Source organism: Sorex fumeus, unplaced genomic scaffold, assembly GCF_029834395.1.
Source record: "Sorex fumeus unplaced genomic scaffold, SorFum_2.1 ptg000047l, whole genome shotgun sequence".
NCBI lineage: Eukaryota > Metazoa > Chordata > Mammalia > Eulipotyphla > Soricidae > Sorex > Sorex fumeus.
The window spans coordinates 40,502,996-40,526,842 of record NW_026606104.1 but is presented as its reverse complement, the minus strand read 5'-3'; the positions used below and the strand labels follow the sequence as shown (position 1 = coordinate 40,526,842).

The window sequence follows — 23,847 nt, the reverse complement described above, 5'->3', positions numbered from 1 at the left end:
ATGCGCGCTGAAAATAGACTATAGATAGAACACGATGGCCGCTTCCGATATTTAACCCCTGCAATGAAGTTCCTAGGAAATTCTCTTTGGTCCATCCTCTCTCCGCGCTGTCAACGCCTCCTTGTGCCTTACTACCTTTTGAGCACCAGAGGGCGCAGCAGGGTCGCCCTAGAGAGCCGGGACACGGTAACCTAGCAGCCTGGATTGACCCGCCCCTTTTCCTTGCGAACCAATCATCTCTAAGTGGGCGTGGCCAGCCCGCACTGGCGAGTTCCGGGGGAGCGGTGGCGTCCCAGTGGCCGCTATGGGGTGTCGCGGCGTGAGGCCTTGGGCTGTGGGCTCCCGGCTACTGCTGCTCTGGACCGCCGGCTTGGTGCTTCCGGCCCGGGTCCCAGCCCAGCCTGAGATCCAGTACACCCCGGACTGGACGAGTCTGGACTCCCGGCCGCTGCCCCTCTGGTTCGATGAGGCCAAGTTCGGGGTGTTTGTGCACTGGGGCGTGTTCTCGGTACCGGCCTGGGGCAGCGAGTGGTTCTGGTGGCACTGGAAGGGCGATGCCAAGTCACAGTACCAGCGGTTCATGCGCGACAATTACCCGCCCGGCTTCAGCTACGCCGAATTCGGGCCGCTGTTCACGGCGAGCTTCTTCGACCCCGAAGCCTGGGCCAGCCTCTTCCAGGCGGCGGGGGCCAAGTGAGTGTCCCCGCGGGACGGCTGGGGCGCCCCTGCCCGGCCACGCTGGCCCGGGCCGGCGTTGGGCTCACGGAGCCGCACGCCCGCTCTGCCTCGTGTCCCAGGGCCCTTCCCGGGGGGCTGCAGACGCGAATCGGGAGGTATCTGAGCGCACGCGGGTGTGCCTGGGGACTGCAAGAAAATAAGTTTCCGGGAGTTGGTGGTCCTGGTAGCCCTCAACGCGGAGAGGATTGCGCTACGGGACGCCTAATGTCCCTTTGCAAGGCAGGACTCTCAGGATCCCATGACTTGAAGCCCGTGATCCCGGTTGCACTGTGAATTTCAGCCCAAATGCTTCAGCTTCCTCCCGTGGTTATAGGAGGGGGTGGGGGTGGGGGGGGGGTTAAAGTAGTTTCTTTCTGTCTGATTTCTGCCTTGCTGGGATTTTTAAGCCCAGGGCCTCATTTGTGCAGGGCAAATAAGTGCTCCACCAGCTCTTTTTTTTTCCTGGTGTGCTGGGAGAGGGGCCCCAGTACAGAGTGGCATCCCTATGCCCGCCAAATCACCCCACACATGGTGCTTCAGACATGTTCCAAAGGATGGAGCTTACCTGTGGGTATTTGAGAATGGACAAGTATAGCCTACAGGGCTGGAGAAAACAGCCTCTCCTGAAGGAGAGAAAGTTCCTTGAGGGGGGTTGCCAGGGGTTGAGTTAGGAAGTGATGCTTCTCGAAGGATGAGTGTGGCTTCTGGGAGGAAGGGGGTTGGAGGAGAGTAAGGATGGAGGCAGGGAGATACTGTCTACCCTCACCTTGTCTCCTTGTTTCTTCCTGGAAGCAGAGCTGACATTGGTGTTGTAAACAGGGGAAGGTATTCTCTGTCTTTTACTAGCTTTGAAGAGCCATAATTTACAAATTAAAAAGAAATTAAGATCATAGAGACGTCCTTGCCTGAGCAAGATAACTGCCCCAGAAAGAAGTTTAACACTCTAAGCCCGAAAACTTGACTCTCAGCTGTAGGTTCTTATCACTCTGCACCAGATTGCCTGGGTCATCCACCCTCTGTTTCGTTTTGCTTTTGTGGCCACATCAAGTGGTGCCCAGTATGGAACGTGGCCTTTCATATGCAGTGCTTGTACTCCATCCCTTTGAGTTATCTTACTGGCCCCTCATCAACACATGGGTTGAGTTTTAGTTTAGTTTTTTTTGGGGGGGGGTAGTTTTGATTTGGTTTTTGGGCCACACCCAGCTGTACTCAGGAGTTACTCTTGGCTCTGTGCTCAGCGATCACTCCTGGCAACTCAGGGGACCATATGCAGTGCTTGGAATGAACCTAGGTCGGCCACATGCAAGGAGACTGACCTGTCGCTGTACTATCACTCCATCCCTTCTAATATCTGTCTTTTAAAATCTTAAAGTTTGCAGGCTACAGTGATAGTACAACAGGTAAGGCGCTTGCCTTGCATGCCACCAACCTGGGTTCAATCCTTGGTGTCCCATATAAGGTAAAGGCCCTCCCGTTGTTCGTCGATTTGCTCGAGCGGGCCCAGTAACGTCTCCATTGGAGACTTTGTTGTTACTGTGTTTGGCATATCGAATACGTCACGGGTAGCTTGCCAGGCTCTGCCGCGCGGGCGAGATACTCTCAGTAGCTTGCCGGGCTCTCCGAGAGGGGCGGAGGAATCGAACTCGGGTCGGCCATGTTGGCTGCGTGCAAGGCAAACGCCCTACCGCTGTGCTATCGCTCCAGCTGTCCCATACAAATCCCCCAAGCACCGACAAGAGTGATTTCTGAGTGCAGAGCGAGGAATAACCCCTGAGCATGGCAGGGTGCAACTCCCCCCCCCAAAAAAAAGAGTCTTAAAGTTCCCCATAACAGTCTGTGACTTTCAGTACCCAGCAGCAGCTTTGAAAGACCAGAAATCTCTTCCCTTTGCTCCTCCCCCTCAGCTGGAGAGGATGCTCACTGCACTCTAGGTGTTCTTATTGTAGGCACCCAAGCAAAAAGATTTCTATCTCTCTCAACCTATTTTCTTTTTCTTCTTAGACACATAGTTTCAACCTATTTTCTTGTTGGGCCTTTTTTTCCCCCTCTTAAGTAGTACTGTGGGTGGGGGGTAGAGGGGTGATTGGAGGGTTGAAAGTGCCTACCACCACCAAGCTATAGTTCAAGTGTAAGGGCCCCAGGAATGTGGTGCTGGTCTGGCCCTGCAGTGCCAGGGATTACCCAGATCATTCCAGCAGTGCTTGGGGACCCTCCAGGAATACAGCCAGCAATACTCAGAGGACCAGGTTGTAGCAGGGAGGCCATATGCTCGGCATGACCTTAACCCCTGTACTGTCTCACCAGCCCCTCCCAACCATCTTCCAATGGGGAGGTTCATGCTCAGGGCTCAGTTCCTCCTTCCTTCACCCACCTGGTCTCCATGTCTCCAGGTATGTGGTCCTGACAACAAAGCATCACGAAGGCTTCACCAACTGGCCGAGTTCTGTTTCTTGGAACTGGAACTCAATGGATGTGGGACCCCATCGTGATTTGGTTGGTGAGTTGGAAAAAGCCGTGCGTAAGAGGTGTGTGTCTCCAGTTCCTGTTACTCTGCCCTCTCTTTTAGGAGTAACTCCTGAGCACTGCCAGATGTCCCAAAAGTAACCCTACATAAAATTTGAGATGTTGATTAGATCTGGACTGGTAGTTGTCTTTTATCTTCTGTGTAGCTGGTTATTACCCAAGTCATATGATGAAGTACTTAACTGTAGTTCTTTCTGCCTTATCTGTGTCATTGCAATTTTACCCTCATTTCTTACTTGCATAATAGTTCTTTCAAAATACTCACCTTTTGGGGCAGGGTAGGGGGGATGGCGTGCATATGCGATACTGTGAATTGGACCCAAGTCAGTCACAAGGCAAGTAAGTGCCCTGCCCCCTGTACTATCTCTCTGGCCTGATACTCCCCATTCTTAGCTCAAAACACTCTCTAATGGGGCAAGTAGAAAGCTTAAGGGGCCGGAGCACATACTTGCATATAGGAACACTAGGTTTGATTCTCAGCTCTGCCAGGTACCACTGGGAGCAACTATCATCTCTATGCTACAAATAGTCTCTGAGTACTCCTGGATTAAAAAAAAAAAAAGACACCGCCTCAAAAATCCCAAAGCACATTTTATTTTATTAAAAATAGATTAACTACATTTTTTAAAGAACTATGATTGGGCCAAGGAGATGTATCAAAGTATGGAGACTTAGCTTTGTGTGCAGGAGAACTAAATTCTGTACCCAGCACTGTGTGGCCCCCAGAGCACCACTGGAAGCGTCCCCCAAGTAGAGAGCTGGGAGTAGCCTCCCCCTCCGGCACTGCCATATGTGGCCTAAAATTCAGAGTGAAAAATTTTTAATAAATATTTTTGGTTTGGGGCCACAGCCCACATTGCTCAGGGCTTCTTCCTGGCTGTGCATGCAGGGATCATTCCTGGCAGACTTGGAGGACCATATGGGGTGCTGGAGATTGAGCCTGGGTCGGTCATTCTGGCAAAACTTAGTAAATATTAAGGAAAAAATAAACAATAGGGGCTGGAGAGATAGTTACAGTAGGTAGGGTATTGGCTTGCACACAGCCAATCTGGGTTTGATTCCCAGCACACCGTCTGGTCCCCCAAGTCCCACCAGGAGTGAGCCCTGAGCACAGGGCTCAGAGCTGAGCCCTGGGCACTGCCAGTTGTGGCCCAAAACAGACAAAAAAGGTATAGGGATGGTGGGCTGAGGGGAGTGTGATACTCTGGTTTAAATCGTGGTGTGTAGGGGCCAGAGAGATAGGATGGTGGGTTGCATCTGCCTGTTGCATGCAGCCTGTCCAGGTTGAATCCAAGGCATCCCATATTGATCCTCTGAACCTTACAAGATCTCTGAGTGCAGGGCCAGGAGTAACCCCTGAGCATCATCGGGTGTCATCCAAAAACAAATAAATAAATAAATCATGGTGTGCCTAAAATGTTTTTTAATTATTTTTTTTAGTAGTTCTGTGGAGGCTGGAGAGATAGTATAGGCATTTGCTTGAATCCCTGGGGCACCACATCCCTGGTCCCCTGAGAACTACCAGGGATCACTCCTGAGCACAGAGCCAGGAATAGTCCCCAAATACCCCCAGGTGCGACCACAAAAAAAAGTAGTTATGTGTATTAGCAAAAGTATCGTAAATCAAGTCATTTTGTTTATGTAGCTAAATAAGAAATAATTTAAGGAAATGGTATTGGATCCCACCTCCTCAATGTGTTAAAATTAATTTTTGTTAGGGAATGCCCTGCCACAGAGGCAGGGTGAGATGGGGGAATGGGGGGTGGGAGGGATACTGGGATCCATGGTGGTGAGAAATGGGCACTGGTGGAGGGATGGGTATTTGATCATTGTATAATTGAAACCCAAGCACAAAAAATTGTAAGTCTACAACTGTGTCTCATAGTGTCTCACTAATAAAAATTTTTTTTAAAAATTAATTTTTGTTAAAATGGGGTATTTTTCTTAAATGACAGTCGCTGTCCTGTTTTTCTGTTTAAGGAACATGCGGTATGGAGTCTACCACTCACTCTTAGAATGGTTCCATCCACTTTACCTACTTGATAAGAAAAATAACTTCAAAACACAGTTTTTTGTTAAAGAAAAAACAATGCCAGAGCTATACGACCTTGTAATCAGGTAAATATATGACCTTGTTAACAGGTAAAAAAAAAAACAGGAGAGTTTGGGCCTTAAAATGTTGTTCAGTTAAATCCGAATTTTCTGTGGGATGATACTGTTAACTTGGAAGGAAGAGAAATAGGGTGAACTATGGGGCTGGAGAGAGGAGCCCACAAGATATTAATATAATAAAAGTGATATTGTATCCAAATAAGATCATTTTTCTCTCCTACTTGCCAGAATTTTTATAATATGGCTATATTGCCTTTATACTAAACTAGTCAAACTTGGTAAAGTAAATTTTGCTCTAGGGCTGGATTGATAGTACAGTGGGCAGGGTATTTGCCTTGCGTGCAGCCAACCCAGGTTCAATCCCCCACACTCCATATGGTCTTATGAGCCTTCGAGGAGTGATCCCTGAGAATAGAACCAGGAATAAACCCTGAGCACCGCTGGGTATGACTCAAAAAGAAACCAAACCAAACCACACAGGGCGTGTGGGGGTAATTTTATTCCTTCCTTGCATGCTGTTTTCTTTGTCAGAACTTGGCAGAAGAGCAACTCAGACTAATGAACCTTGCAAATGATTCAGTGTCAACAGGTCCCCCCTTTGAATTCTGACCCTTGTTATTTCTCAGTTTTTGTTTTTGTTTTCTCAGTCTTAGAAAGATAATCCGGGGCTAGAGCTATAGCACAGCGGGTAGGGCATTTGCCTTGCACGCAGCCAAACCCAGGTTTGATTCCCAGCATCCATATGGTCCCCCGAGCACAGCCAGGAGTAATTCCTGAGTGCATGAGCCAGGAGTAACCCCTGTGCATTGCTGGGTATGACCCAAAAAGCAAATACAAAACAAAACAAGATAACCCTTCTGAGCTTCAGTATCTATCTAAAGTGAGAATACTGGCTGGAGAGATAGTATAGTAGGTAGAGAACTTGCCTTGCATGCAGCCAACCCAGGTTCAATCCTTGGCACCCCCTTGATCCCCTAATCCCACAAGGAGTGATCCCTGAGTGCAGAGCCAAGAGTAAGCCCTGAAAGTCACTGGATGTGGCCCAAAAACCCAGACAATAAATAAATAACTTTATTTTATACCCTGCTCAGAATAATATGTGAATAGTCTCCATCACAAAGCCTGGTACAGCATAAGGGTGTTGGGCTATGGATGTATCTCAGTAATAAAGAATAGGTGTGAGAGCCTGTGTCCCAGCCCTGGCACCACCAGCACGGCTGAAACGAACAAAATAGGGCTACTATTCTTAAAATGATCACTCTCAGCTTGAAATTTGGCACTAGTGGATATAAAAAAGGAAAGAAGAAAGGAAAGATAGAAGGAAGGGGGGAAAGATGACTTATCTAAATAAATAGTTACAGTTGTCAGTAACTCGCAGAGGTTTGCAATCAGAAAGAACTGAATCTGAATGTTAGAGGCTGTCAGGTTGGAGCACATGCTTAGCATACAGGAGCCCAGATTCCATACCTGGGACTGCATAGTCCCGAGGCACCACCAGGAGAAACCCCCAACCACTGAGCCTGGTGTAGCCCCTTAGCACTGCCAGGTGTGGCCCCTAAAAAATAAGAAATCAGAACTAAATCTGAAATTCTGTTCTTTGTTCCTTTTGTTGTTGCTGTTGTTATTGTTGTTAGTGGGGATCCAGTGGTTCTCAGGGAATGATGAGATACTGGGTGTTAAATCCAGACGTTATACATGCAAGGCATGAATTTCAGCCCTTTGCACTGTCTCCCTGCCCCACCCAGTTCCTTTATTGCCAGCTCTATGGCCTTGAACTAGTCACAATTTTTAAAATCTTTTTCTTTCCTTTCCTTTTTCTTTTCTTTTTTCTTTTTTTTTTTTTTTTGCAAACTTGTGGATAATATATAGCATAGCATTGTGTGTGAACCAATGAACATAAAGTACCAAGCAGAGTTTCACATGCATACTTGGGGAAGCAGATCCCCTGTGCTATGTCTGGCCACTCAGCCAGTCTTTTCCTTGAAGTGCACCTGCTTGCTAATTACTCAGTTACAGCACAGGATTTGACATCAGATGAGTGTGAGTTGCAGATCCCATTACTGACAAGTTCTTTCATGCCCCTGTGCAATATGCCCCCTGTAAGCTTTTGTTTTGTTTGGTTTGGTTTTTGGGTCACACCTGGCGATGCACAGGGGTTACTTCTGGCTCATGTACTCAGGAATTACTCCTGGCAGTGCTCGAGGGACCATATGGGATGCTGGGAATTGAACTCCGGTTGGCCTCATGCAAGGCAGACACCCTACCCGCTGTGCTATTGCTCCAGTTCCCCCAGGAACTTTTGATACTCACTCTTTAAAATGGGAAGAAGGGGCAGAGAGTTAACCCTAAGGGCTGGCATGCACAGGGTCCTGGGTTGATGTCCAGTACTGTATGGCCTCTCTAACACCACCAGGCACAAAATAAAATTGGAAGAATAGTGTTTACCTTGCAGGTATACATATGTACACTTTTTAATTAACTATGTATAAAAAGGTGCAATGGTGGCTTAAGTGGATTAAGTAGATCTTACAGAATTGAAGTTTTGGGTAGCTACCACCTTCCCATTTCCCCCCCCCATAAAAAAATAATTTGGTAGAACAGTTCAAGCTCTTAGTATACATTAAACTCAGAAACCTCACTCTAAGCCAAATTAGTTGCGAGAAGTAAATCAAATCATAAATAGATGGATAGATTACTATTTCAACTTTTTCTTTCTCCATATTTATTGAGATGTAATTGTGGGGCTGGAGAGATAGACTAGTGGGTAGGGTGCTTGCCTTTCATGCATCCGACCCAGTTGTTGCCTTTGGCTCAGAAAAGTGGGAGTGAGGTAGTAGGCTCAAGAAAAGAGTGCTTCTACCTTTCTGCCCAACCTACCTCAGCCACCAGTGCCCTGGGAAATAAATGCCTGACTTGGGTCAGGACTAGTGAAGTCTGCTGTGAGCATCTCATGGAATGGATGCCCATGTCCTGCCAACCCAATAAGGCAGCCTTAAAGCTGCGCCTGGAGTCCATTTGCTCTGCACGGTGTCATGGGAGATGACATCTGTCCCGATTTCTTGGGGAACAGAGGACTCAGGCTGGAGCGAGGAATTGCTCTTTGCAGGAAAAAAAATAGTCCTAACCTCGGCATAGGCATTCTGGATCCTTCACATTTCTCTCACAGAAAAGAATTCCAAGAGAAACAAAAATGGTGAAGCCAGATAGCTTTGAGGGCCAGAGAGATAGTACAGCAGGTTGGGCATTTGCCTTGCATGCCCCTGACCAGATACAATCCCCAACGTCCCATATGGTCCCCTGAACCCTTCATGCACAGCCAGGAGTAAGCCCTGAGCACAGCTGGGTGTGGTGCAAAAACAACAGCAACAAAGAGCTTTTATTGAAACTTATTTAGAAGATGTGGGAGGAGAGAAAGAGAGAAGTAGGTAGAGAACTTGTTCACTGTGCATCTCCAGGTGGGAAAGCAAGCAAAAATGCATAGAGACAAGCAATCTAGGTAATGTTCAAGGGAGAATAATGGGCTTGAAGAGCAAGCCTATCACTCTGTTCATTTTAAAAGCAGTAAATGAAAGATGAGGGAGAAGGAGAGTACAGTGGGTCGGGCATTTGCCTTGCATGCAGCCAACCTGTGTTCAATCCCCAGCATCCTATATGCCCCCCCAGCACTGCCAGGAGTAATTCCTGAGTGTAGCACCAGGAGTAACCCCTGAGCATTGCTGGATGTGACCCCCCCAAAAAAAAAGATGAGGGAGAAATTGGACTGGGAGTGTAGCTCACTGTGTGCAGCCCTGGGTTCTATTCCTGACACTGCATCACGTCCCCAGAGCACTGCCAGATGTAGCCACAAATCCACCCTGACCTCCCCCTCCCCTCTTCCACAAAACAAAAGGATTAGGAAGAGAGGTGAAGAGATAATTCAATGAACTAAACATATGCTTTGCATACAAAAGGCCCAGGTTCAATTCCCAATATTGCATGCATGGTCCCCTGAGCACTACCATGAGAACCCCCAACCATCCAGCCCAACCACCCAGCCAGGAGTAGCCCCTGACTACCACTGTCTATCACCCCAAACCAAAACTAATGATTAGGAAGGAATAGAACAAATTGCTATATATCAAACAATAGTTATGTTAGCAAAAGGTGTGTGTGTGTGTGTGTGTGTGTGTGTGTGTTATTGTCGTTTTGCCTCTTTTTCTGTATTCTTTATACCATGATAATTTGAAGTATTTTTAAAATGTGAGAAAGTCAATGTTTGTATATTTGACAGCATGGTGGTTAAGATACTTGCATTGCATGCGGTCAACCCCAGTTCCATCCTTGGTACCACATGGTCCAGCTTTCCCCAGGCAAATAAATCCACAAGATTTTACTGTGAATTAATTCAGATAATAAACTGTTCTAATTGCCTGTCTTTCAGGTACAGACCTGACTTGATTTGGTCTGATGGAGACTGGGAAAGTACTGATTCTTACTGGAACTCTACAGGATTTCTTGCTTGGCTCTACAATGACAGCCCAGTCAAAGTATGTGATTGCATGACTTATCTCTGATTTATCTGTTTTGATCAAAGAAAGCTAACCTCTGGTGTTAAGATAGTGACAGCAGCAACATAAATAAGAATATAAACAACATATGGGGGGCTGGAGAGAGTACAAAGGTTAAGGCACTTGGCTAGCATGTGGCTGTAGTTACGACTCTTGTTGGAATCCCAGCATCACATATGGTCCCCTGAGCACTGCTAGGTGTGGCCCAAAAATAACAACAACTGGGGCTGGAGAGATAGCACAGCGGGTAGCGCGTTTGCCTTGCACGCGACCGACCCGGGTTCGATTCCCAGCAGCCCATATGGTCCCCTGAGCACCACCAGGAGTAACTCCTGAGTGCACAGCCAGGAGGAACCCCTGTGCACCGCCAGGTGTGACCCAAAAAGCAAAAAGCTAAATAAATAAATAACAACAACTATTAAAATATCATTTTGGATAGTCGTTGCTAAACTTCGAACAGAGCACTGTTAGGTGTAGAACATTAAAGAGAAAGAGATCCTCCAAGATAAAAGTGGTTTTTTGGGACTGGCCAGATTGTGGGGCAGAGGCTGCTAGAGGCGCTTCTTCTCTCCTAGGGGCCTCACACTGGGGTCACTCAGACATGGACTCTGGAATGGAATCCTGCAGACCCTGTTTTCCCACTCTGGCTGTGATGCCTTCTCAGCCTGAGAGGGCTGCTTGGGACCTAGAACATATCAGGAAAGGATGTTTAGGAGATAACAGCCCCCTGTTCCTGGGACTGCAATCCTACACAGCTCACACCTGCACTTTCCACAGGGCTTGGAAGAGCTTCATGCAGCTGGCCCAACACCCTGCCTGAACTTGCACCCTGGCCCTGTGATACTGTATGCTGTTTCGGGGGGTATGTGGTGAGGTGGGCCACACCCGACAATGCTCAGGAGTTACTCCTGGCTCTGCACTCAGAAATTACTCCTGGAAGTGCTCAGGGAATCATATAGATGCTTGGGATCAAATCCGGGTTGGGCCGCATGCAAGGTAAACATCCCACCTGCTGTAGTATCACTCCATTCCCTAATGCCATATGCTTTTCTCTGCTTTTTTTCCCCCATTACCATTTACCCAATGTATTTATTTCAGATGTTGTTTCCCTTGAAATCTCTTTTCTTCACTATGAAGACAAGGTTTTGACTTACTGATTGATATTTGACCACACCTGGCCTGGCTCAGGGTTTACTCTTGGCTCTGTGCTCAGGGATCACTCCTGGTAGAGTTCAGGGGACCATCTGGGATGCCAGGGATCGAACCCAGGTTGGCTGCGTGCCAGGCAAGCTCCCTAATTTTTCTTTGTTGTCTCTCCAACTCTGTAAAGGCAAGGTTTGAGACCTCATTCGTTGTTCTGTCTTTAATCTTAAATGCCATCCAATTGCCTTTTCAATAAATATTTATTTGAAGTAAACTGATATTGTTGGCTCAGAGTTCCCCTCTTACATTCATCTCTAGGTAGTTAACTCTTTTGTGATAATCATGTCTCAACGCATCTTTGCTGGATTTATAATGGCAGCAACTGTGTTTATTTACCTTGGACACCCAAGTATAAATCTCACAGTAAAATTAAACATTTACACAAAGATGTGATCTCTGAGTCTAGCAAGACCTTAAAAGAAAGAAAAGAATATTTGATTAATCCCTGCCTCCTAGCTGTAGCTTTCCAAAACTCTCTGGGGGATGTGACCTTGGACAAAGATATTCTTCATTTCTCCTCTAATAGAGTAAGTGGTTTCCTAGATGGTCTTTGAAACAGTCCCTTTCAGAGCTGACATTACCAATCAGTAAACCAGGGTTTATGAGTACTATTTTGTTTTTGGGGACCATACCCAGTGGTTCTCAGGGCTTATTCCTGGCTCTTTATTTGGGGATCACTCCTGGCGACCATATAGAGTGTTAGGGAGTGAACGCAGTCCGCTATGTTCAAGACAAGCACCCTACCCACTGTACTATTTCTAAAGTCCCTATCAGCACTAATAACATTTTGGAGCTGGATATTTCAATGGTGTGAGGAAAGCTTATGCTGAAATATTTAATAGCATCTCTTGCTATTTCCCATTGGATAGCAGTTACAGTCTCCCCACCAAAAAAAAAAAAAAATCTTTAGCTTGCCAAATTCACATCCGGGATAAAAGGGCACCAGTTCAGAATGTCCAGGCGTGGTCTGTTTCTTGCTTCCACTTAGACTCTTCAATGATCAGACTGTGGTTTGAAGTTGAGTGGTTTTATATATGTTGACCCGGTGCTCTTTGCTCCTTTAGGATGAGGTGGTAGTGAATGACCGATGGGGTCTGAACTGTTCCTGTCACCATGGAGGATACTACAACTGTGAAGACAAATTCAGACCCAAGACCGCGCCATCTCACAAGTGGGAGATGTGCACCAGCATAGACAAGCGCTCCTGGGGCTATCGCCGCAACATGCTGATGTCTGAGATTACAAGCGAGGCTGAAATCATTTCGGTGGGAAACCTGAGAGCCAGTCGTTTGTTAAGTGTGAACTAGTAACATGGTAGAAGCCCATTACTGGCCAGATGTAAATGTAGCTCACTAGAATCCTGCAGAGTTCCTGAGTGCTTACAGAAACCTTTCCTAAGGAAATTGTTATTATCAGAGAAGGAAGTTTTATGTACAGAGATGTTTCTTCCAAAACTGTTTCCAGTTAGGCATAGAAGTGGTTTTCAGTTGTTTTTTGTTTCTGTTTTTTTTTTTTTAACAAACATAAAGGAATAATGAAGTAGGCTGGTTCATTTTCCTTAAGTGTTAAAATATCTATGACTGTAAAATAGGTGCATGATCCAAGGGTAGAAAATTGGGTAGGAAAAAGACTGGAAAGAAAAAAAAATGAAACTTAAATAGTATTTCCTGCAATGCCTCTAGAGTACTCTACCTAAAATTTCCTCCTTTATGAAATTTTTCTCTACATAATTTGCCTTGAAATCCATGTGTATGTGCTCATAGTAAACAGATACACATACACACACGTCCCATTTCAGACTCCTTCCAGACTTATCTCTTGAGGGCCTGTTTTGCTAAAGAGGCAATATATATGTATGTGTATATATTTTGAGGGGATGTTTTGGGCTACACTCGGTGTTGTTTCAGGGCTTACTCCTGGCTCCATGCTCAGGGATCACCCCTGGTGGGGCTCGAGGGACCTTATGTGGTGCCAGGTTGGCCATTAGCAAGGCAAACACCCTGTGCCCAGTACTGTCGCTCCAGCCTCACTGGCAAGTATAAACATTTTCGGCCTATCAGAAGTAGAGTGGCTCATAAACTCTCAGATTTCTTTCAGCTCACCAGTTTGCAAAGCAGCCACTCAAAGTCTTCTGTCTCCTCCCTGAATTCACTCTGAAGGGCTCTGTATGACACCTTCATGGCCAAGTGCTTTGTTCCCCTCCCCTGCTCACACTTGTACTTCTGATCAGTGGCCCTTCCCCTGTAGCATACAGCACTATGGAGGGACAGTCCCACAGGGAAGTGCCCATGATCACTCCCTGGAATTTGGGTTAATACATATGTCCATCGGGGGCCAGAGCAATGGTACAGTGGGTAGGGTGTTTGCCTTGCCTTGGTTTGATCCCCAGCATCCCATATGGTCCCCTGAGAACCACCAGGAGTAATTCCTAAGCACAGAGCCAGGAGTAACCCCTGAGCATTGCTGGGTGTGACCCAAAAACCAAACCAAAACAAAACAAAAACAACATGTGTTCATCAAGTAGGCAGGATATATCTGTTTTCTCATGCAAACAATGTAAACATGTCTTGCTTTCATAATGCTAAAAACAGGATTTTTTTTCCCCAAAAGGATAAATAATTGGATAATACTATAGGCAGGGCACTTGCCTTGCATGAGGCTGATCTGGGTTTGATCCCTGGCATCCCATATGGTCCCCCAAGACCCTCCAGAAGTGATTCCTGAGTTGAGAGCCAGGAGTAACCCCTGAGTATGACCCAAAAACAAACAAGCAAAAAGGGTAAAGGATATTCATATAACAGTGAAAGAATTTTTCCCAAGATTATTTTCCTTGGGCTGGAGCGATAGCACAGCGGGTAGGGCGTCTGCCTTGCACGCAGCCAACATGGCCGACCCGAGTTCGATTCCTCCGCCCCTCTCGGAGAGCCCGGCAAGCTACCGAGAGTATTCGATATGCCAGACACAGTAACAACAAAGTCTCCAATGGAGACGTTACTGGGCCCGCTCGAGCAAATCGATGATCAACGGGAGGGCCTTTACTTTACTTACTTTACTTATTTTCCTTCTCAATATCTGTTTGAAACAGATATACCAGGCTTTGCATTCTTAGCTAGGATTTCATTATTTCTGTTCTCTCCAGGAACTGGTTCAGGCAGTAAGTTTGGGAGGCAACTATCTTCTCAACATTGGACCAACTAAAGATGGAGTGATTGATCCCATTTTCCAAGAAAGGCTTCTTTCTGTGGGGAAGTGGCTGGAAGTCAATGGAGAGGCCATTTATGCATCTAAGCCATGGAGGGTGCACTTGGAAAAGAACACAACAGTGTGGTAAGTCATGTCTTGTGTGTATGTTGGGACTGGACAATGATGACCCAGCTGGAACAGGCATCAAGAAGATGCATAATAGGGTTGGAGCAATAGTACGGCAGGGAGGGCACTTGCCTTGCATGCAGCCAACCCAGGTTCTATTCCAGTCACCCCCTTTAGTTTCCTGAGCCCCTTCAGGAGTGATCCCTAAGTGCGGAACCAGAAGAAAGCCATGGGTACCACCAGGTGTGGCCCAAAAACAAACAAACAACAAAGATGCACATATTAAAAGTCGGCCTAGAAGTTACTTTGAAGAAATCCCAAAGCCATTCTTTTGCTATTAAATCCTTTTGGATTAGGTACACAAATTCTGCCCCCCATCACCTATCCTCCCACCCCTCATCCCACCTCCACCCCGCACTCAGATTGAGGAAATTCTCAGCTACTATATCTTCCACCCACCATTCTTCCCCCTTCTAAAATTTTTTTCAAGGAGAGGTCATTCCTCTTGATTTTGTCAGATATATTTCTTAAATTGTCTCTATTTATTTAAATCTCTTTTCTATTACCTCTTCTTTATTGATGATGTCCTGTGCCTTGTATTCAATCAAGGTCACAGATTCAGTTTTTGGCATCTTCCATTCTTCTGCTGAGTCCTACTCTATATTCATTAGCTCCTTTGTTTCTGTTTGAATGAGTTCTTTAATCTTTACGTCAATCTTTCTTCAAGTTTATTGATTCCCTCTTCCAGTGATTTCGTCAGGTCAGTAAGCAATGAGTCAATTGTTGCTCTGTAACCATCCTCAGACAGTGTAGAAAGTCCTGATATAGTTGAAGACTTTCCTAAGTTTCTGTCCCCATCTGTTGATGCAGCTAAATTTATTCTTCTTTTGCTTTGTTTTGTTTCATCATTCCTGGTGCTTCATGGGAGCTCCAAGTTCCAGCTGGCCTGAGCAGTGAGCTGGTGTTCCTATTCACAGTGCTAGGCTAGTGCCTGTGACTCTACTGACTTCTGGCAGTTACGGATCTTGTGAGAATTCCTTACATGCTTGCAAGGTCAAACACCTGTCTTTGGCTCTGATCTGTGTGCACCTGGATCATAGCAGGCAGTCTGGGTCACCTGTGCACTGTAGTATCAGGTCTAGCTGCTATTCCAGCCCAGAGTTCACAGTTGCCAGTACCTGTCAGTTGGTTTAGTGTATACAAGAACTTGGCCAGTAACTGAAGTTTGTGGTCATATTACACAATAATGGCTCTTCTGCAAGCTGATCTTTGCAGCTATGGGACGATTTGTTTGTTTCTTTCATTTTGGGGTCACACCTGGTGGTGCTCTGGGGTTACTCCTGGGTCTGTACTCAGAATCATTCCTAGCATGCTCAAGAGGCCGTGTGGGATGCTGGGGATTGAACCAGGGTTGGCTACATGTAAGACATGTAGCTGTACGCCAGCATGTACTATTGCTCCTGCCATATGGGAGAATTTTTTCATTTGCCAGTAGCAGTTCGGGGATCTTGGCTCAAAAGCATGGGACTCATCTTTCAGCTCTTTTCTTTTCTTTTTTTATTTTATTTTATTTATTTATTTTTGGCTTTTTGGGTCACACTGGCGATGCACAAGAGTTATGCCTGGCTCTGTACTATGGCGGTGCTCAGAGGGCCATATGGGGTGCTGGGAATCGAACCCGGGTTGGCTGCGTGCAAGGCAAACGCGCTACCTGCTGTGCTATTGCTCCAGCCCCAGCTCTTTTCTGCTATCTGAATCACGTTCTGTGCTGGCTGCTTCCAACTGTCTCTCAGGGACAGTTGCACTCTGTCCATGCTGGGGAACTGCCAGTTCTTAGTGTGACAAGTGAATGCAGGCAAAAAAACTCTGAACCTCTGTGGGGTCTTTGCACTCAGTGTCTTAGGTTGGAAATCAGGTCTGGTGCACACACATTAGGGAAGTTTCCTTTAGTTTCGAGCCAGCTGTGGCTATAAGCCTGTCAGATTGTATGGTAGCTTGAACCGTATGTGGAACCCAAAGCTGTTTACTTTGTAGGGTGGAGTGAAGCCCAGGCTACCACCAGTTGCGCAGGGCCTGCCAAAGGCCAGGAATGAGATCAGAGTGTGTTTCTGACTTGACACGTGTTGCAATAAAACTGAAGATCTGGAAGTCCTGTGCATTCAGTACCTTTCTGCCTTAGGTTGGCATTCTATGTCTGTACCAGCTTGCCAGTCACTGATCTTTTTCTGTCTCTGCTTCTCCCATCCCTCCACCCAGAAGAAGCATTCCTTAAGTCCAGATTTGCCCAGAATTCTGTGTTCTGTAGGGTTGAGTCTCCCCGAGATGATGGCTGTTTTCTCCACTGGATTTTCACAGAGACACCTTTCATAGGTTTATGTATTCTTTGCTTTGATGCTATAGGAGTGCAGGTATAGCTTCCATTCTTTTTCAAGAATTAAAAAAAATTTTTTGGTTGTGTTTGTTCTTGTTTTGTGGCCATACCTGGTGATGCTCAGGGGTTACTCCTGGCTCTGCACTCAGGAATCACTCTTGGGGGTTCTCAGGGGAACATACGGGATGCCAGGGATCAAACCTGGGTGGGCTGCATGTAAGACAAATGCCCTACCTGCTGTACTATCTTTTCAGCTAGAGTTAAAATGTTAATATGAATAAAATGGGGAGAGGGAACACCTGGTGGTGGTCAGGGGCTACTCCTGCTCTGTGCTCAGGGGTTATTCTTGATGGTGCTCAGGGAACCATGTAGTCCTGGGGATCAAACGCAGGCCCCAACATGCAAAGCCTGTCTCAGTCCTTTGAGGTATCACTCAGACCCAATCAAATAAACGAATTCTAATGGAAACACACATCCCCAACTAAAAGACAGCACTGAAAAGAGTCTCCGAGAGCATCTCCTTCCTGCAGGCCTAACTGGCACAAACATGTGGCATTTCCTAGTAGCACTAGGAGGGTCAAGGATTTGGGGTTAATGGATTTAAAAAAAGAGATTACAAAATATGTAAGTTTGTGTCAAGGTGACAAGCCAGGTGTCTTTGACAATGATCTTTTTCTTTCCATCTAGGTACACCTCAAAAAAATCAGATGTTTATGCCATTTTCCTGCAGTGGCCAAAAGGTGGAATCTTACAACTAGAATCCCCCAAAGTTACCTCAAGCACAGAGGTAAAAAGATTCAGTCCTTTCTGATATTATTTATTTATTTATTATCCCTCCTCATCCTCATCCTCTTTCTCCCCCTCCACCTCTCCACCACCACCACCCCCATCTCCCACCCCAGGCCTCACACATGCAGGGCATGTGCTTTTCCACTGAGCCATATCTCTAGCCCTGAGATTTAATTTTTTACTAAGGTATCAGCAGGTCTCTTTCTTTGTTTCTTTCTACTCCAGGTTTCACCATATTCATTCCCTTTTATTTTATTTATTTATTTTTGCAGTACTGAGAATTAGACTTCGGCTTTCACACATGCCAGGCAAGCACTCTACCACTGTGTTCCATCCCTGGTCCTTATTTGATTCCTTAGATATCCATCCCTGCCCCTCCATGTTCTGGTTCTATTCTGTACTCATTAATGCATTCATATTATTTCAATTTCCCTTCTGCTCTCTGCAGGTAAAACTACTGGGAGTCAAAAAACAAGTGAAATGGACCAGAGACTCCACTTCTGGTCTCATCATCAATCTGCCTCACAAAACACCCCCTATTCTCCCGGTCACCTCTGCATGGACTATAAAACTGAAAGGAGTGTTGTGATCATTGATTTTCGAAAGGAAGAGATATGTCCAGCTGTTCACAGCTTTGATTTTCTACTTTCAGCAACATCATTGAAATAAACAACTCTTGTCTACCCAAAGATAGTTTTCCAACACATTATAATCAAGGAACTGAGCTTATTAAAGTGACATATCAGTGTGTCAAAAATCTGATATCCATTGCTTGCATATCAACAGAGGAAGGGACTGCACAATTAAACTCTTCAATTCATCAATTTCTAACTTTGGAAATTCTCTAACAATAGAAACTTCCCTCCACTCTCTGTCTGCTAACTTAATAGGGCCCTCAATGATAAAGAGTAAGCCAAGTCACCCTGTTGTCCATGGTAGAAAGTGAAAGGGCTTGACTACCTCAATCTTGAGTTGTTTACTCAGCATCAGTTGTGACCGACATCCCCAGATCCTCCTAAAGAACAGGAGAGCCTGGTGCAGAAGGAAGAAGCTTCCTAAGCTACTATCAGGCAGCTCTTTAGAAATTTCCAAAACAAACTAAGCATGCTCAATTTCAGTCTTTTTAGAATGATTCAATTGAGAAAATTACTGTGATTCTGCTTTTTAAAGATATAAAATAAATATGTATGTCAAATGACTTCTACCAAAAGCATATTGTAATTTTCTTTTTCTAGTTTCTACAGACTGCTTATAGCTTTTGTTTCTATTTTACTCAACACCCCTCCCCCCAAAAAAAAGCCTGCCAAATCTCCTAAATGCAGAACAAAGGATGTAATTCCTTTGTTTGTTTTCAACTATCATCTGACTACCAATTCAGTCAGTAATTGTTATAGATTGATAACATTTTCTATTTTTTAAATTTAATATATTTAGTAATATTTACCCAACAGTTAAGGAATATCTAACTCTTCTCAAACATATATGAAACATTTATAAATACAAATGTCAAAGAAGCAATATCATGGACTGTATAGTATGGTCTACAACATAATTCAAGAAAAATAACATTAAGGAAAAAAGATCTTGTTTGGAAATTGTTAAACATGCTTCCCGCCCCCCCCCCTTTCTTTTTGGGTCACACACGGTAATGCACAGGGCTTACTCCTGGCTCATACACTCAGAAATTACTCCTGGTAGTACTCGAGAGACCATATGGGATGCTGGGAATCAAACCCAGGTCAGCCACGTACAGGGGAAACTCCCTAGCCACTATGCTATCATTCCAGCCCCAACATGCTTTAACTAATTCATTGATCAAAGAAGTCATGAGCGGGCCAATTAGAAAATACTTAGAGTTATAATGAAATCCTATGAATGAAAAAAAAAACCCTAAACACTATGAATGGAAATTTATCAGTTATAGGGGGAGGAATGAGGCTCAGTTGGTGGAACACATCTTGCATATGCAAGGCCCTGGGTTTGATCCTTGACCCTAGACACTGCTGAGTGTTTCCTCCTAACAATATAAACAATAAATACATTTTGGGGGAGGGGGATTAATTTAATTTTGTGTCACACCCAGCAGTACTCAGGACTTACCCCTGGCCCTCTGCTCAGGGATCACTTCTGACAGGCTCCTGGGGCCATATGGGGTGCTGGGGATCAAAGTGGGTCAGAGTGCAACGCAAGGGCCCTATACACGTACTATCTCTCCAGCCCCTGTTTTTCTTTTGTTTTATATTTGGGGGGTGGAGTGGCCACATCCAGTGATGCTCAGGAGTTACTCCTGTCTCTGCACTCAGAAATCACTTCTACCAGTGCTCAAGCAACCATATGGGATGCTGGGGATTGAACCGGGGTCAGCAGTATGCAAGGCAAGCACCTTACCCTCTGTACTATCGCTTTGGCTGTTTTTATTTTCAAAATAAACTAAAACTATAAGAAGTTTTAAGAAAGGATTTGGCAGAAAGGAAGCACCGGGAATCTCAACACTAATCTACTGCACTAACAGATTATGTCTAACTATAATAACTATTTTGGAACTCTTAACTTACCGAACGCAAAATGCCAGGAAGATTTAGACACTGAAATGTGGTTTATTTTCATCAGTTCCAGTCATGTGGCAGGCAGCTATGCACATGACCCTGGAGCCATCTGTACACAGTTTGGTGATGAGGTAAGAAAAAAGGACCCTGTGTGCAAATTTGGAGGATTTGTCCTGCTGCATTCACCAAGATATAAGAACTGGCACCACTGTTGCACCTCAAGGCACTGCTACAAGCTCTTCTTCCTGCTAAGGTGATTTCCACTGGATTTAAAGGGCTGGTGCCCTTCGAACACAACCCTATTCCCTACCCCCTTGAAAGATAGATATTAAAGACTAGGACATTTAAAAATGTACATGAGGAAAACTAGAAGTGACCAGGCATACCCAGAGAAAGGATAGGAAAAGACCTGAAATCTTAAATTCATACCTCTGGCTTATCCTCAGCACAGAAATGGCTTGCAACAATCAAAAAGGCAAAACTAACAGAACAAACCAAATCCAGCAAACCCTAGGGAAGAACAAATCTGATTTCTGGAGTCCCACATTTTTAGATTAAACTGCCCAGTTTTTAACAGTGGCAATCAAAAGAATCACAGGACTTGGGGAAATAGGACATAGTTTACGGTGGCTGTTTTGCAACCACATAGTAATGGATTCAAACCCTGATGTCCCACATGTGCTAAGTGTGGTCCAGGGAGCACTGTTCTCTGTGATACCTACCACAGGCAATTCCCAGTTGTACCACAGAAATGGGATGCAACCCCTGGAGGGTAGCACAACTGAAAAGTATAAATTCCAGAGCCAGAGTGATAGTACAGCAGGTAGGGCGCTTGCTTTGCATGCAGACCATCTGGGTTTGATTCCAAGCACTCCATATAATCCCCTGAGCACTGCCAGGAGTGATTGCTGAGTGCTGAGCCAGGATTAAATCCTGAGCACCACCAAGTAGTACTGTAGCACTGTCCTCCTGTTGTTCATCGATCTGCTCAGGCGGGCCCAGTAACGTCTCCATTGTGAGCCTTGTTGTTACTGTTTTTGGCATATCAAATACGTCATGGGGAGCTTGCGAGGCTTTGCGGGTGGGATACTCTCGGTAGCTTGCTGGGCTCTCTAAGAGGGGCAGAGTAATCGAACCCGGGTCGGCTGCATGCAAAGCAAACGCCCTACCCACTGTGCTATTGCTCCAGCCCCACCAGGTATGGCCCCAAAAGAAAAGCATGAGTTCTATGACCTTGAAGTGCAGCTTCTAGGGAGTACTTGTGTGAGCGCCACAACCCTATCCTGAAACAGCTAGGAGTGTGAGCTTTGGCCATCATGTGTGATGAGCATTGAAGCCAAGTGTGCACTGCAACCTGATGTCAAGCCTAAGTGCAACCCTGGATGATCAACAATGACAACAGGAAAGAGGAAAGGAAAGGAAAAGGGAAGAGAAACTTAAACACAACTTGGGACCAGGGAGATACTCAAAGAACTGGAGCACAGGCTTTACATACTGGGGTCTTGGGTTTACTCCCTACCACCTCATGATCCCTGAGCACCACCCAGGAACAATCCCCAAGCACCAAACCAAATAGCCTCCCAGCACTGATAGTTGTGGTTTCGAAACAAATTATAAAAATTTGTTGTAGAGTTTTTGTTGGTGTTCTTTTCGGCCACAGGCAGTGATGCTCAGGCAGCATTCCTGATGGTGCTCAGGGGACCACATGGGGTGCCAGGAATCAAATCTGGGTCAGTCACATGCAAGGCAAGTACCCTGTCTACTGTACTGCCTCTTTACCCCACCCCCAATTTTTTTTGATCACCTGGAGGCCAGAGAGATAGTACAGCAGGTAGGACACTTGCCTTGCATATGGGGGACCTGAATTTGATGCCATGGGAATATGGTCCCCAAGCATCACCAGGAGTGATTCTGAGTGCAGAGCCAGAAGTAAACCTTGTGCATCGCCAGGTGTGGCCCAAAAACCAAAACCCCAAACAAAACAAAAAATCACACGATACACAAAGAAACAGAATATATGACCCATTCAAAAGAAAAAAGTAAATCTGACCTGAGAAAGACCTGATGGCAGGTAACTAGAGAGACTAAAACCATTAAAAGATGCTTATAAAGGAATGAAGGGTTACAAAGATAGCTCAGAGGACTGAGTGCAGGCCTTGCATGTTGGATCACCAGGTTCCATCTTCAACATCACATGGTCGCTCAAACATCACCTAGAGTGACCCCGATCACAAGTCCAGGAGTAGCCCTGAAGCACCATGCAGGGTGTGGCCCAACTGCCCCCTTCCACCTCCCACCCACCCACCCCCAAAAACAAAAAGCCAAGAAAGATGTGGAGAAAAGACAAACTTGATCTTCTTTATTGCTATTAGGATTTTGGGTTTTTTTTCAGTCTGTTTTAATTTGGGGTGGTGGTGAACGGGAGTACACTCTGCAGTGTTCAAGGGCTATTCTTGGCTCTGTGCTCAGGAATGCCCTCCTGCTGGTGCTTGGGGTAACCATCGGTGGTGAAAGGGCTTTAACTAGGATCCTGTGATCCTTTTTCTGCTCTAGGGCCATTGTCAAGTGTTTTCCAAGGTTTTTTAGTGTACGTGGATCCAAAGTCTTGGACATAGAGACAGCTCAAAAGGCTGACCATGTACCTAGCTTTGATGCAGGTGCACAGATATGATCCCGGGCACTGCATGGTCCCCCCAAATACTGCTGATAGTGACCCCTGCCCCCAGACAATGAGTCAAGAGTAGCCCCTGAACACTGCTAGAGAGTTCTCCAAAACCAAAAACAATTAATGTCCTGTACTGTATGTAGATCCTGCCAATCTCTCTTCCATCTTAGGAGGTTCCCTTTCTACTCCCTGTTCTCCAGTAATTCTATCTTTCTGAGTGTATTTCAAATAATCCTAATCACAGCATACAGTAGGAAACACATTTTACATGGCAACCTCGTTGACATGTATAAGAAAAATGTGCAAAACTATACTTTTACCACTTACATGCTACACTCTGAAGTTGCTATATTGTTCCTCACAAACAGTAATGAGGGGCTGGAGCAATAGCATAGCGGGTAGGGCGTTTGCCTTGCACGCGGCCGACCCAGGTTCTATTCCCATCATCCCATAGGGTCCCCTGAGCACCGCCAGGGGTAATTCCTGAGTGCAGAACAAGAAGTAACCCCTGTGAACTACCGGGTGTGACCCAAAAAAGCAAAAAAAAAAAAAAAGTAACGAGTTGGAGAGGACAGAGAGTAGATGTTTGACTTGACTAGGTAATGCATATGGTTCCCTTAACCACCACCAGAACTCAGGTGTGGCCCCCAAACATAAAAAAAAAATTTAAACAACAACAACAATAACAAAAACCAACAAAAACATTGGTGCCTAATAAACTGTTATTATGATCAATTAATGTGACACAACATGCATTTAAAAACACTTAGCATTTCATTTATTTACCTTAGGATCTTTGCATATTAGTTTATGTTCTGTATGGAGTTTTTTTTTATTATTTTAACCTAAATGGTTTTTATTAATTCTTCAAGATATGCAATCAAAAGATGCTTTGCTTCTGTGTGTTGATTGCCTGCAGCTGAACTCTGAAGATTTGGGTGAATGAATTAGGTGCAAAATTTGCAGAACAGAGCATAGTAGATCTTATTTTAAGAAAAGTAGATATATTATTACTTTTCTTATCATTGATGTCTTTCTTGCCCCATAACCCTGATGCTAAACCCA

The 23,847-nt window shown here is 45.4% G+C and overlaps 1 protein-coding gene across 1 annotated transcript; it reads left to right on the top strand.

The window, feature by feature from the left end:
• Positions 1-295: 295 nt before the first annotated feature.
• FUCA1 (alpha-L-fucosidase 1) lies at positions 296-18,775 on the top strand. Its single transcript, XM_056123111.1, has 8 exons — positions 296-693; positions 3,108-3,242; positions 5,221-5,358; positions 9,773-9,878; positions 12,167-12,367; positions 14,242-14,429; positions 17,470-17,569; positions 18,020-18,775. The coding sequence occupies exons 1-8, from the start codon at positions 305-307 to the stop codon at positions 18,158-18,160; spliced, it is 1,398 nt and encodes a 465-aa protein (XP_055979086.1). The 5' UTR covers positions 296-304; the 3' UTR covers positions 18,161-18,775.
• Positions 18,776-23,847: the final 5,072 nt, after the last annotated feature.

Coding starts and splice junctions, on each gene's coding strand:
- FUCA1 (XM_056123111.1), top strand. CDS start 305: ATGGGGTGTCGCGGCGTGAGGCCTTGGGCTGTGGGCTCCCGGCTACTG. Junction 3,243..5,220: donor GAAAAAGCCGTGCGTAAGAG/GTGTGTGTCTCC, acceptor TTTCTGTTTAAG/GAACATGCGGTATGGAGTCT. Junction 14,430..17,469: donor GAAAAGAACACAACAGTGTG/GTAAGTCATGTC, acceptor CTTTCCATCTAG/GTACACCTCAAAAAAATCAG.